The 14,246-nt window shown below is 47.8% G+C and overlaps 6 protein-coding genes across 6 annotated transcripts; 3 read left to right on the top strand and 3 right to left on the bottom strand.

Annotated features, from left to right (window-relative positions):
• Positions 1 to 373: 373 nt before the first annotated feature.
• LACBIDRAFT_328780 (uncharacterized protein) lies at positions 374 to 887 on the top strand (the record flags this gene model as incomplete). Its single annotated transcript, XM_001882882.1, has 3 exons — positions 374 to 458; positions 522 to 789; positions 881 to 887. The coding sequence occupies 3 exons, from the start codon at positions 374 to 376 to the stop codon at positions 885 to 887; spliced, it is 360 nt and encodes a 119-aa protein (XP_001882917.1).
• A 2,483-nt stretch (positions 888 to 3,370) lies between these two features.
• LACBIDRAFT_300069 (uncharacterized protein) lies at positions 3,371 to 3,598 on the bottom strand (the record flags this gene model as incomplete). Its single annotated transcript, XM_001882764.1, has 2 exons — positions 3,371 to 3,483; positions 3,541 to 3,598. 2 exons carry the CDS (start codon positions 3,596 to 3,598, stop codon positions 3,371 to 3,373), a joined length of 171 nt encoding a protein of 56 aa, XP_001882799.1.
• An 860-nt stretch (positions 3,599 to 4,458) lies between these two features.
• On the bottom strand, positions 4,459 to 6,222 carry LACBIDRAFT_300068 (uncharacterized protein; the record flags this gene model as incomplete). Its single annotated transcript, XM_001882763.1, has 4 exons — positions 4,459 to 4,917; positions 4,977 to 5,035; positions 5,092 to 5,221; positions 5,338 to 6,222. The coding sequence occupies 4 exons, from the start codon at positions 6,220 to 6,222 to the stop codon at positions 4,459 to 4,461; spliced, it is 1,533 nt and encodes a 510-aa protein (XP_001882798.1).
• Positions 6,223 to 6,966: 744 nt separating this feature from the next.
• LACBIDRAFT_300067 (uncharacterized protein) lies at positions 6,967 to 8,189 on the bottom strand (the record flags this gene model as incomplete). Its single annotated transcript, XM_001882762.1, has 4 exons — positions 6,967 to 7,371; positions 7,426 to 7,560; positions 7,624 to 7,693; positions 7,756 to 8,189. The coding sequence occupies 4 exons, from the start codon at positions 8,187 to 8,189 to the stop codon at positions 6,967 to 6,969; spliced, it is 1,044 nt and encodes a 347-aa protein (XP_001882797.1).
• A 1,152-nt stretch (positions 8,190 to 9,341) lies between these two features.
• On the top strand, positions 9,342 to 9,537 carry LACBIDRAFT_300066 (uncharacterized protein; the record flags this gene model as incomplete). Its single annotated transcript, XM_001882881.1, has 1 exon — positions 9,342 to 9,537. One exon carries the CDS (start codon positions 9,342 to 9,344, stop codon positions 9,510 to 9,512), a length of 171 nt encoding a protein of 56 aa, XP_001882916.1. The 3' UTR covers positions 9,513 to 9,537.
• A 508-nt stretch (positions 9,538 to 10,045) lies between these two features.
• Positions 10,046 to 13,874, top strand: LACBIDRAFT_328778 (uncharacterized protein; the record flags this gene model as incomplete). The annotated part of the gene is made up of 14 exons (XM_001882880.1): positions 10,046 to 10,142; positions 10,463 to 10,636; positions 10,789 to 10,865; positions 10,960 to 11,000; positions 11,113 to 11,259; positions 11,378 to 11,478; positions 11,528 to 11,828; positions 11,907 to 12,057; positions 12,114 to 12,445; positions 12,526 to 12,570; positions 12,826 to 12,902; positions 12,955 to 13,255; positions 13,326 to 13,476; positions 13,530 to 13,874. 14 exons carry the CDS (start codon positions 10,046 to 10,048, stop codon positions 13,872 to 13,874), a joined length of 2,340 nt encoding a protein of 779 aa, XP_001882915.1.
• Between the last annotated feature and the right edge of the window lie 372 nt (positions 13,875 to 14,246).

Raw genomic sequence — 14,246 nt, 5'->3', positions numbered from 1 at the left:
TACCCAGTTCCATAAATTCTGAAGCGCTGTCCGAAGCTTACAACTACTGCATTGCTACTTCCATCCCCATCTTCAATATGACATTGCCGCGCAAAAGGGATAGATCTCGCCATGATTCTTGCAGAGGGCCAGTTGGGAATATAACGCAGGAAAGTCAAGTTCTGATCTTGATAATAATAATACGAAGTTGTTCCAATACCAACACCAGTTGTTCCAAGGAGACAATTGGCCGCCTCATCGTTAACTTCGTCCTCTGCATTCAAGTTGTTTGTATCTGGTCATGCCGAGTTTCGCGGCCCGGCATCCAGAGATGTAGACTCCTCTTCTCTGAAACAAGCGAAATGTTGACCACTGTCTCACCACGACCCCCACCATGGACGTATACAATCCGCTGCTCACGGAGTCTGGAGTCGAAGCGCAAGATAATTTCAAGCTAAACGTGAAGGATCGTCGACCCAGTACGTTAGCAAACCCCCGCTTTGAATTCAGAAAGTTTCACTCACAATACTAAGTCTCCAAAGTTGTCTACGATGTATCCATCCGCGTCGGAATTGGTCTTCTTGGAGTCCTCGGAATTGTTATCGCGATTTGGTGGACCGTCCTGGCTGTCTACATCATTCAGTGCTTCTGGAAAGAATCGTTCTGGAAAGATGCGTTTGGGGATGGTAAATCAGACCCGGATGCAACACCTGAAACCCCATCAAAGCTGGAAGGCGTGGTGGCATTCGGGGGGAAAGGTCTCCTCTCTTTGTTCGTTGTAGCAATTGGCATAGTGCCAGGGGTTGCGGGGTGCGTCGGTCTATTAAAAGCAGGAGCGGATTGGGTTTTAGATAGTTTTGAGGTTGAGTGTTAAGTAATAGCTCTTTTTCCCCCCCATCAGCTACTAGTATGCGCGTTCTAACGAACCCTTAATCTCGGCTCCAGATGTGTAGAGAGGTCCGGTCCGGCGGTCCGCGGAGTTTAAAGTCGGAGGCAAAAAAAGCGAACGAAACACGAACACAGGACCTCTCTACTACATCTGGTGCAATTTGATCAGTAGGGGTAGGCTCGTGTGACAACGTCACGGTGGTCACTTTTGTTCACACCATTCCTCCCCCTACTCAGGCGACGAAATAATACCACCAACTTCAAAGTTCTTTCTGAAAATGACTTTATTACACTACCTTGATTGGATCTGAACAGTTGTTTATTTTTTTTCTCTTGAAGAGGCATGCTACTTGGTCAAAATCAAATGCTGATCACACAACCACATATTTTACTAATAAATTTCTGAGACTGGTGTGGACCTGCCTAATGGTTTGGAAACCATGTAGACTATATGTTTTGGCCTTATGGAACTGAGGATGTGCAAGTTTCCTGCTTTGGACTGTAGGGATGTTGCACAAGTAGATAACATCTTTTGCCTTATCCAATGCACAAAACTGGGTCCTGTGAAGTGCAAAATGCTGTCCCTTGTCATTGATTTGTACATAGGATTGAAGAGAATATTAGCTTTTATTTTTGCAAGCTACTTTTGAAAGACTGAGTTTGTTTCCTGCACCACTAACCTTTCAGAAGGCTTGTACTCTCCTTCAACTATGATTATTTGCTCACAATGAAGCTAAGGTGTAGAGCTCAGTTATTTTATACTTTATTGATGATAAAGCATGCTATAAATCTCAGAAATAAATTTGGAGCTGACATGAAAGTTGTAGAGATGATTTGGGATGCAGGACTTCTTGAGGATGAGGTGTGTTACGAGCCTGTCACACGAGCCTACCCCTTCCTATCAAAATGCACCAGACGTTATAGGGCAGGATCTTGCGCGTGAATTTTCTCATTTTTTTGCCTCCGACTTTAAAGTCCGCTGATGGGATCTTATCTCCCTCCTGGACAGCGCTTGATCCTGCCCTATAACGTCGGGAACGAGACTAACGAACCCTTTTGGTGATAGGAATAGCAAGCCGTTTACTTGTGGATTCAAAAACAATAGCATAGAGATTTCATCGGGCTTCCATACTGTAGTTTATATCTCATGATCCATATTCAGACAGAAATTTCAAGAAGATATTTATGAAAATCATACGGAGGGTGTATTCTCCGCCTTCGCTTGGCTATAAAATTAAAGCCCGCACGCTATCATTCCTCAACGACATGGGATACTCAAATGGTCGAGGACGAATGTCCGGACCCACAACAAAATCGTCTGCAGACAGTGAATTAGGTTTGCTGGTCGAAGAATCAATGGGCAGTAGGACGTTGAAAGCCCATACAGTTCTAACAAGAGTTAAGCGTTCATTGAGGTAATAAAATTGTGAGGATGGTCAATGAATTTTGAGCGACAGACCTGGAGAGGTGCACTGCCAAAGACGAGTGGGAATGTCGAGTTGCGAAATTGATTGCCATAATTTGTGTCAATAAACCGTTCTGGGCGAAAGACATTGGGCTCCGGGAAGACCTGATCAGAATCAGACACGAGCAACGATCATTGATTGTAAAGTCCTAACCGTTTCATCTTGAAAGTGGGGCCCAATCCGTCAATAAGATCGGAAAAAGGACATTTTGCAAAGAACGTACTGGATGTTGGAAATTACAGTACCCCCTTTGAGGATGAACATATCCTCGTAGACGTCATCGGAGATTACACTGTGGAGAATCCCTAGCGGAGCGATTGGAAATTGTCCTGGCCCCAGCAGAGAACGGCGCCGAGAGGGCATAAGCCGTCTCCAAATCACTTACTTCAAAAGCGACGTGTTTTTCCAGACCCCGTTTCGCAATGGAGGGCTGGGCGGCACCAGCGTCTAGTTGGTCTCGAACACGATTCATAAGAGACCTGTAGATCTTGGTGTCTTTTTCGCGCTGGATTTCGGGTTCACGGCGAAACCGTTGGAGAGTTCGCTGGGCGCCGGGTACGGGCGCTAAGTATAAGGGGTTGTACGAGTTTGGCTATGGGCTTACTGAAAGATAGAGGAGGATGGGAAACTGTCCGGGGGGTATTGGTTGAGTGTCAATACAGGATGGCTAGGGACAGACGTACGGATTCTACGACGAACTTGCACGGAACCCTATTTCGTCATCAATAAAATGTTCCGTCGAAACACCACAAATACAGGATAACATTACGAGACGCTGTGAGTACATACTTATCAGTTAAGTTGGCATTAAATTTCTAACCGAATAAGATTCATACCTAATGAAGTGTATTATACGAAAAAGCCTAGTAGAGATGAATAAGATTAAACATCAAAACCCAAAAACAAACGTACAGATGAGTAACGACAAACTCATCATCAAGAGAATTAACTCGACGACCGTAGTTGATAGCATAGACCACGGACGTGGATGTGCGCAAGAGGGTGCCATTACTACCCTCGGAGGTGAGAAGCATATTTCAAGTTCCCGTCCTTGTCCAGTACCAGGTCACATAGAAATTTGGATTCAGCAGATTGAAGCACTTTATAGCCGCGCGCTCGACGCTTCGACGCCCATCCCGGCATACATCAGCTAGAGATGTCAGCCCTTCAGCTTGAAGTCGATAGACTAAGTAACAATCCTACTCACCGATCCGACTCCAATTCCTCCACCTCTGAGAATACGGCATGCCAGTCCTGGCACGCATCCCCCCAGGGAGAATTTAACCTCTACACGAAAACACGCATGTTCAGTGCATTTTAAAAAAGAAGAAGGGTGATGAATCCAAAGCTCAAGGACGCACACAGCGATACTTCTCGGTCGACTAGTAGAATAAGCTTGACTACTCCCTCCCCCGCATGTCTAGGAGGTCCGTGGCCGCTTTCACAGTTTCCTAACAATTAGCTATCATCACTTCCAAAAGGACAGCTCGTACTACACACCAATGACAGGTAAAGCCCCCCTGATCATGACAACGATGTCAGCTAAATCGTGAATCGTGAATCTTGACTCCTGAGTACGAAGGGTAGTGATACCCAAGAAGCAATGCCACCCCGTACAATACTTCCCCGAAAAACGTAGATTCCCTCTTGTTATCGCTCCAAAAACGTCTTGGTGGCCGATGGTAAGTCATGCAGATGATGGTCAGCTTCACACTGGCAGCCGAAACAAAGATAAATAAATCGAGAAACGCTATACGCATCCGACATCGTTCCTGCGCATGGACACAACCTTGGAGGGGAGCTGTTTTATAATAATGTTGGAACTCGGAAAGTCCGCGGTTTCGTTGTGGTTGGAACCACTCACCTGAAAAACACTGCTCGGACTAGTAAGTCACATACATACATAATATTGTACACTTTTCGGATGTACGATAGGAATTTTGATATCTAATGTTACATTTGTTGAGGAGCTAAATAAAATCTTGGATAGTAGGTGGGGCACCGAAGCCAAAAAAGAAAAAAAAGCAATAACAAGAGCACGAACGAATACGTAGCAATCAATCGAAGACATCAAGCACCTCCAGGGTCCCTCCCCACAAACAAACCTCCCCGTTCATGACCACAATCACTCAACAACCTCAAACCGACTCCTCTTGCCCCCCCTCCCATCCTCACTCCCAACATCCCCATCCCCACCCTCCTCCTCAACAAACGCCCTCTTCAATCCCTCACCTCCCCCACCACCTCCCCCCGCCAACCCACCCATCTCCACAAAACTCTCTGCACTAATCAAATTCTGCACCATCGTCTGATAACTCTCATCCGACAACCCCATAGCAGCCAACGGGTTAATCCGGCCTTCGTCACCTTCTCCTCCGACTCCGAGGTTGAATACCCAGCCGGGGTTGTTGTTATCTCCTGAAGAGGTGGCGGTAGCGGAAGTGGAGGAGGGGGAGGCAGAGGAGGAAGAGGGATTGGCAAGAGTTAAAGCTTGATCGTAGTTCGTCGTCGTGTCGGGAAGAGCGCCCATTGGTCTTGGGATGCGTGACATTTGTTGGATTACTTTGAGGTGCATGAGGTGTTTCTGTTTGTGCACATAGGGGGGTCAGAAGGTGGGTTTTGAAGAAGACGACACCGACGTACCTCGAGCATATCGAGCAACCCTTCTTTTGTGAATGGTTTTGGCAGGATATCGTTCATGCCTTTTTCGAATCAAGATCAACTTTTTTTTGCTGCTCATAAGTGTTAGGGGACATACCGTGGTTATAATAAGTCATAATCTCATTCGGTTTTGAATTACTCGTCATCGAAATGATCGGAGTCCCCTGGTCGAATTTCCGAATGAGCGAGGTAGCAGCTACCCCGTCTAACTTGGGCATCACGATGTCCTTGAAAAACAAAAAAACGTCAGCGATGATTCTGGGGAAGTCGGGATTCAAAAGAAGCAGAAAGATTTAAGGAAGCATACAAGGAGAGGGGAAGAAGAAATGAAAAAACAACCAACCATCAACACCAAATCATACTTTTCCAAATTCATCTTCGTCACCGCCCCAACACCATCAACAGCAATATCCGTCGTACACCCGAAAACCTGCAAGAACTTCTTACTCAGCGTCCTCGTAACAGCATCATCATCCACAAGTAACACCCTGGGTGGTACAGCCCACCCGGGTACGAACGTCGACCGGCGCACGCGGAGGGTCCGCTGTGACTGTGGTGATGAGGAAGACGCAGCAGGGATGGGGGAGGAGGAGGAAGAGGGGTTTTGAGGCGACGGACGGACGACTTCTTCTTCCCCATTTGTCGGCATATATTCCCCTTCTTCCTGTTGCCTCTGCTGCTGTTGTTGTGGTGGTGGTGGTGGAGCAACACCCCCCATCCCACCCGCATCAAACGTCCACCCCCCATCCCCCGCAGCGGCTTTTCCGGAAAAGGCGGGATCCATATCCCGGGGCATGAGGTGACCGACGGTATACACTTGCAGTCCCTCGTGCGATGACGCTTCTGAGACTGCCCCGCTCCCGTTCCCATCAGATACAGACATGGGGACAGAGGAGAGCGGCCAGCCCGAGTAGGAGGAAGACGATGTGCTTGTGTTGGTGGGCGGAGGAGGAGGAGGGCCCATAGGTTCAGGCATACTCGTTCGTCTCCTCTGTTGCTGCTGTTGTTGCTGCTGCTGTTGCTGATGCTGTTGTTGCTGCTGACTACCAGCACTCGAACCACCCCACTCCCCCAACCCAACCCTCTCCCTATGCAACTCCTCAATCCTCGCCAACGCATCCGCCCTCGCATCACCCGCCGCGTTCCAACCCCCGGCCCGCCTACTCAACTCGCTCATCTGCATCAACGTCGCCCTCCCGACTAAATCTGCGCCCCCGGCACCTGCCATGATGCGTTGTGCGAATTGAGGGGGCAGGAAGGGGTTGAGGTCTGCTGGTGGTCCTGGGAGGGCGGATTTTAGTTTGCCTGTATGTGGGGTAAAGATATTTGAGGTTTTAAAAATGCGAGTATATGCGCATATTATTTGGTCGTTATTCCCAAGGAAATGGGGGAATATGATCCACGGCGTGAATATGAGTTTCATAGAGCGTATTATCCGCATTTTGGTTGATTTGAGGAGGGCACATGGAAAGAAAAAAAGAAGCGTAAAGTTAGTGATATGATATTGCGCAGAGATTACGATGACAATAGGAAACAAATGAAGATGCAAATGCGAATGAATGAATGTAACAAGAAGCAATGAACCGAATGAGATGGTAGAGTCGAGAAATGAATGCGTGAAAGACGCGAGCCCAAAAAAAATTAGAGGCTGAAGAGGGGGGAAGAGGTATGGTACGATGAAGGAATCGAGACAGCAGCGGCGGAGTGGTGGGGAAGGTAAGTATATGCGCAGAAAAGACTACGGCAAGGAGACACCTGGGCACACGAAAGAATATGAGACGCGATGATGGAAATGACGATATGAATCTGAAGGTGCCACAAAGCAAAAAGCAAAAGAACAACCCCAAAGACCATTTCAAGAACACGTCCCAAAACTCCACACCCCAAAAAAAACTCCACCCAACTCCAACCCCAAAAGAAGGAAAAACAAAAAAACGTCCGAAAAAACGAATCCAAAAACAAAAAGAAAGTACTACTCACCACTCTCATTCCCCAAAAAATACGCAATCAAACTCTGCATCAACCCATCCTGCTGCGCCATCCCCCTCTGAAACCCCACCATTTCCACCAAAACATTCTCATAATTCCTCTCAAGGCTCCTCAGCCTCGTCCTGAGCTCCTCCCCGTCGTTTTTGAGTCTTCTGATCTCCGCTTGGAGGAAGTCGACGGAAGCGGAGGGGGGGTGGTGGGAGGAGGTGGGGGATGAGACGAGAGATGAGGAGGAGGGAGGTGGGTGAGAGGAGGAGGAGGTGATGGTGGGAGGTGGTGGTGGGTGCGAGGAGGAGGTGGATTTCCTTTGTGCGGGGACTTTGCGTTTTATGTTTTCAAGTGCGTCGCGTCTGTCTGCGTGGAAATCTGGGTGGCGGAACGTCCAGCTCTATTTATCACGGTGATGAGGATTCTTCATAGAGGGGCGGGGGAGGAAACGTACATGTTCACCAAACTGATTATCATCCGTATTCTTGACCTTGTGAAAGTCGTATTTATTCAACTGTCGTACAAAAGACGCAAAGTTGGAGTGCTTGAACATCCGGGGGAGTATCGATTTCGTGAACTCGTTCATATCCTACCACACATCCATCCATCAGCATACACGCATACAAGCACGCATATACGCAGGTTAACACACCTTGACGACAAAACAATCCCCCGCAGGTCCCCACGAAACAACCTCCTGAAACGTCGGGTCTTCCAACATCCTATACACCCCCCCAATCCCAAGTAAGCGCCCATCCATCCACACGGCAAAAAAAAAACGCACTTGTACAACTTTTTCACAAAATCACTCGTAGAAGGCATCGGATCGTCACTTGCATGATGTCCATGTCCATTCGTCGACGACGACTCCGCTTTCGTATTGTTGTTAGGCTGGGACATTGAATCCCGCTTCAAGCTTTTCGAAGTGCTTTGTGGGTGGTGCGGTGGCTGTAACACTTCGTCCATAGCGGTAGCACCCGAACGATGCGTAGTATGGCCCCACTGTCCCGGCTGCTGCTGTTGGTGTACCCCAGAAGAAAACACCGATGTGGGTGAACTCGCGTACCCCGCAGAAGGAGATGCGGAAAACGTCAGGGGAAGATGATTATGATTGTGGTTGTTGTTATATTGAAAGGGGTTATGACCCGTACCCGTGTGGTTATGTCGTGAAGCGGTAGGCCCGTCTGAGGGGTATTGGGATTGTGCTTGAGAGTCCATGTTGTGGGTCTGGACGTACGGGTAACGGTTATTCTCGGTCCCTTGCTCCAATTCAAAGGCGTTGGTTGTCCCACGGTTTGCTTATAATGATACTTTTGACTCTTTTCTTAGAAGCGGACTATGAGCACCACTAGCATAAACGCATTGTCTGGCCCGTGTCTGGGCCCATCTAGGTTTGAGGGTGGTCTAGAAGAGCCTAGATTTGATGCGCATCTTATCTCCGTCAACGGGACGCAAAATCTATTTTTGAAGCATCACCTCATTTCCTCAAAATGACCACCGCGAATGACTGCGTCGAAACCAACCGGGGTGAGTCGGAGAAACCAATTTCAGCTGCTTCGTAATGTATTCTACTGACTCCGCAACGTGATGGAATGAGGCAGGCTTGCTCTCCACGTTCAATCCAAGAGATGACCCAATTGCTTATCGGCTGGCGACGAAGCCTGGCGTATTAAATCTGGGATCTTTTCAGCCTATCACTCAACATATTCACGCTATAACTAGCTAGTTTGGTAATGTAGAAGACCATGGGCGCGCAGGAACAAAGGCTCCGAGTCGTCCATCATCACAACACGCAAGTACAATCCCGTTGTCGCTCAGGCTGTGTCCGCCTACATGCGACACACTCAACCGAGTCTGTACCGCGCCTTGGTTGCCTATACTCCACACTAACAATTTCCACTCAGAATCAAAGACGCCCATTATCAAAATGTACTGTACTTGACTGTGCTTGACTGTACTCCTGTCGACCTTCAGACGAAGAGGGCAGTTCTGCACCATCCCTCAGACCAAAGCAGCCCCAGTCGAGGGCGATACAGCCCCGACAGACTCTTATGCAGCTTTAGGTGATCACCATCCCATCAACAACCCAACAAACTTCTTTGCCCATCGCCACCTACCACTCACGGAAGGGAATTGGCGCAACGCTCTTCTCCTTCTCCCGCGGCGTACCCATGGAAGCCGTGAAAGTCATGGGCAGTGACGCCTTCTTTCGATACCTACGGAAGCATGCCTAAATTCTAACACCCTTCATTCAGGCAAGCCCTGACGTTCATCACGCATTCTCGCAGTTCATAATGCCCTCACAACCATATTACAAGGTTGTCGTTACCATAATTCAAACCAAGCAGTCCTCTTCCTAGCACTTGGGTAATGAGACTCACTCGCCGCGTCGTCAGACTTCTACAATTTGGGTTTCGCAGCTCGTCTCATTTACCTTGCCAGCTCCGTTGGACGGGTCGGGAACTTAAAGCGCGAAGCGCTTTCACCCATCTAGTTTATCACATATCACTATGTATACTACATCAACACATAGCTCAATGATATTGACAGCGTACTTGAATCATTGTAAACTTGAAGAACACTAAAGTGGCTACGCAGAGATCATAGCATCCTGTGAATCATCACAAAGGCTTTCCCACAATTTACTGGTCTTGACAAGCCTCCACCACACTCAAGTTTAAGCGGGCTTGATATAGAACAGATTTGGAACAGATTCTGTACCCAGTGCACCTTTCACCCAATCCTCGCACCGCTCATCTGCCTGGCACTGTCAGCTGAAGTAACCAAGTGAGTTCCGAACACCGTCAAAATAGCACCGGCGCCTCTGACGCACCTCCTGACTACTGCCGACGGGTTTACCACTCTAAAATCACAGTTTGAGACTCGAACAGCATAGAAGAGCCTCAAAGATCTGTAGCTATTCCAGGCCCTCGCACTTGCCACTACTTCGACATTCGAATCCAATCATTAGATCCATTCGCTTCATGGAATCATCGTCACCAATTCCTACGTTACTCACTCGAGAGCATTTCATTTCGCCTGACCATGTCAAGGTCGCTGCAACTCAATCGATCATGTACAAAATCACACCAGACGGCGAAGGCGTCGAAGAGGTCCCCGTACCTGCGAGCGTAAGGGCAACCGGTACCATTCCTGACGGCTACACAGTTGGTTAGTCAAGTTCTATTGTCTACACTCAGCATCCTTTGCTAAATCTCCGTTCCAGACTTCGCTTTTGATCCATTGGTCGCAATCCATGTACTCAAACAAAATGGGTACACTACTGCAGAGTGCGAGCATCTCATCTCCCCACCGAACCTTCCTTTCGATTCATTTTTTTTTTTCAGGCAACTTCCTGCGGAAATGTTGAAGGAGATGAAAGCTATAATCAACTCTCCCAAAAACCTTAAGATCGTTCCGAAGTCAATCCACGAGGAGGTAGTCCGTTGTTCTTGCTATTCACTACCGCCGCTGATGAAGATGTATTTTAGAAACTTGCCTTGGTGATGCAAGCACTGGCAGTGGAGGACTCGGGCCCGACGGAGGAGAGGCGGGGAGAAGCGGAGAATCACACAGGTGGGGCGAAACAGAAGCGGCCCAACAGGAGGAAGGGGAGAGAGCTGCAGAACTAGATGAGCAGATGGTCAGAGAGGACAGACGCTTTGGTGTGTCCAGAGCGAGAATTTCGTCAACCGAACTTCTTCAACCGTGGGCTCTGGGGTGACTTGAACGATGAAAAATACACCTGGTGTCTGCCTGTCTGGTGTGAACGCATCGATGACCTGGATTTAGTGTTTCAAAATTAAATCTGGTTCAGTAATGGCCATTCAAGAAACGACGGCCCACAGTAAAAAGGACTTTTCAGCACTAAGCTGCATTAACACTGTTATTACCGTACGTGTCAAGCTGTCCAGCGCCAAGGCATGAGGTATCGGATTTGGTTCACAATATATTTTGACCTGATAAATCCCGGAATTGTATTTTCAAGTTGAAAGCCGTCCGCTTCGGAGAATTCAAAGAGTTCGCGAGGTGTGCATACCGCCTAAGGCTAGGTATCGTCCGTGAATACCTAAGATGTGACCAAGCGTCATAGCTATTTTTTCCGAATCTCGTTTCGGGGATGAGGAAACCAATCTACTAGGACAAAAGTCACCCACTCGGTGGCAAAAATGGAAAATGATTGTCCAACGCACCAGCTGTCTTCCATCAAGGCTTGGGGAATGATGTGGAAGATATATGAGCATCCTTTGAGGAAGGTTGAACAACTATACTCTATATATACGGTCATGTAAATGAAAATAATAGAACGGAGTGCACGGCCCAGACTCGGAATCAGACCTGACAGAATAGGGGCGCATTAGGGCAGGATAATAATAATATTTGAGCTCAACTTGTTTCATTATTAGTGTCTCGCTCTTTGTGATTTTTGGTCCCGCCGATTTCGGTTTGAAATTCCCCATGGCTAATGATACTAGTGACGCTGCCCAATTACTTGTGAATAAGATCTGTAAGCGACAACCTACCTTTTTGAATTATTGCCTTATCACCTTCAACAGTCAACGCTGAAGACGCCGAGATTGCATTCCGTTCCTCAGACAACGCAATTTTCAAGATCCACCGTAAAAATCTGGAAGTTAACTCTGTCGGACTCTCCCCCGCTGACCTGACCACGTCCGTCTCTGAACTGGTTCCGCTTTCAGAAGACGCACCCACCCTTGAGCTCCTGTTTCAATACATCTACCCACGCCGACAGCCTTTACTTGATGATATTGAATTCGCGCTCCTTGCCTCTCTTGCGGAGGCTGCAGAGAAATATGAGGTGTTCGCGGCGATGACCGTTTGCTATATTCGGATGAGGTGCGTATATTTCAATAGCCGTAACAAGCATGACTCCCATTATTGCAACTCGATTTTCTGAAATCTGAACACCTAAAGCGCGGCGAAACGCGAGCACCCAGAAGAGATTATGCGGTATGCAGCCAGGCATGACTACAAGCTGCTGCTGTGCGACGTAGCCCCTTTGGTGATCCGGATGCCCCTTCTTGATGTCCTGTCTTTTTTACCACAACATTTAATGGTGCCTTGGGTATGTCCAATAATGCCAATAATACGGCCTGCGAACTTTTAATCTCCTGTTGATAGATTAGTTACTACGAAGAATGGCGCAAAGTACATGCAGCGGCATTCCCGAAAGCAGTTTCGCATAAAAGTGAAATCAAGCTGACAAGAAAATCGGGGCACAGCGTCTGGTCGGATCAATGCACTGACTGGCCCCACATTTGGCAGGAAATCACCACACAGCTTGGATCAGGTGTTCACACTCTTGCAAACATCGATTCCGTACTAAAAACGCCAAAACGTGTTGATAATCCGTTCAGCGGGAGTACTTCGCCAAAAGATTGTTGCATTGATGCCGTCGATCAATGGCGCACAAGTATCAAAGGAGATCTGAGGAAAATTCGGAGTCCTGTCAAGTTTTTTAATTGATTTGGGTATGGTAGACGCTCTTTTGAAGGCAGACGAACCCGTGTTAGAATCTTTTATCATGGCATAGTCGGTCGTTCCGTGACCTCGGTTTTTTTGAGTTTCTGGGACCTTTGTAGGTAGCTGCTACCCGCTGCGTAAAAATGGACCAGATTTGGACCAGATGATGCATGCTTTGCAGGCGGCGACGTTATGGAATTTTTTATGAGGTGTTTGCGTCTTATTTGAATTTATCCTTGAGTTATCCCGTCACAGTGGCGCATTGAATTTAGGGCCGGATATTGAAGCCAGTTTTGCATCATGCTCCATGTTGTCGTTCTCAACTTGTTTCCTCAGTGTCCCAGTAGTGTTCGCTCTTTCTGATTTTTAGTCCCGCCAATTTCGGTTTGAAACTCCCCATGTCTGATGATAGTGACGCTGCTCAAGCCTTAACTATGAATAAGATCTGTAAGTGATAATCTACCATTTACAATCTGAATGATCACCTTATCGCCCTCAGTCAATGCTGAAGATGCCGAGATTGCATTCCGTTCCTCTGACAATGTCGTTTTCAAGATTCACCGTAAAAATCTAGAAGTTAACACTGCCGGACTCTCCCCTGCTGATTTGGCCACGTCCGTCTCTGAAGTGGTTCCGCTCTCGGAAGACTCACCCACTCTTGAACTCCTGTTTCAGTACATCTACCCACGCCGACAGCCTCTGCTTGATGATATTGAGTTCGCGCTCCTTGCCTCTCTTGCGGAGGCTGCAGAGAAATATGAGGTATTCGCGGCAATGACCGTTTGCTATCTCCGCATGAGGTGCGTATATCTCAATAGCTGTCCCTCCCATTCTTACAATCTCGATCATTTGAATTCTGAACACATAAAGCATGGCGCAACACAAGCACCCAGCAGAAATTATGCGGTATGCAGCCAGGCATGACTACATCCCGCTGCTGTGCGACGTAGCCCCTTCGGTAATTCGGATACCTCTTCTTGATGTCCTGTCATTATTACCACAACATTTAATCATGCCTTGGGTACGTCTTATCATACCAAATTGGTCTGCGACCTCCTAATCTCCTGTTGACAGCTTGAATACTACGAAGAGTGGCGCAAAGCACATGCAGCAGCATTCTCGAAAGCACTTTCGCATGACAGTCCCGAAATCGTGCGGAAAAGCAATTCGGGGAAAACCGTCTATAGGGATCCATGCACTGACTGGCCCCGCCTTTGGCAGGAAATCGCCACACAGCTTGGACCAGGTGTTCACACTCTTGCAAACATCGATTCCATACTAAAAACGCCAAAACGTGTTGATAGTCTGTATGGGACTAGTTCACCACAAAATTGTTGCATCGATGCCATCGATGAATGGTGTACAAGTATCAAAGGAGATCTGGGGAAAATCCCGAGACCTTCCAAGTTTTTCAATTGATTTAGGCATGGTAGTACGCTTTCTTGAAGGGATGCCAGGCAACAAGAAAATCCCCAAAGTGGTTATATTACTGGCTATGGGTAGGCGTAAACATTTGTAGGCTCGTATATAGGTTCATATTGTTCCGTGACTTGAATTACAGGGGCCTCTTTGTAGGTAGCCAGTGCTACCCGCTGCGTAAAAAATGGACCATATGCTGCATGTTTTGCAGGCGGCGACCTTGTGCAAATTTTTGTCCCGCTGGACGTACTTATATCGCATGAGGCGTTTCCGGATCGTCCGTCTTGCTGCACCATGACGTTTACCGTGCCTAGGTGGTTCCCACCAGTGTCATTTATCGCCGGAGACGTTCCCCCCGGGGAAAGATTTTTT

This window comes from Laccaria bicolor, genomic scaffold (genome assembly GCF_000143565.1).
Source record: "Laccaria bicolor S238N-H82 LACBIscaffold_18 genomic scaffold, whole genome shotgun sequence".
NCBI lineage: Eukaryota > Fungi > Basidiomycota > Agaricomycetes > Agaricales > Hydnangiaceae > Laccaria > Laccaria bicolor.
The sequence above is the reverse complement of the archived record's forward strand: the minus strand, read 5'-3'. Positions and strand labels throughout refer to the sequence as shown.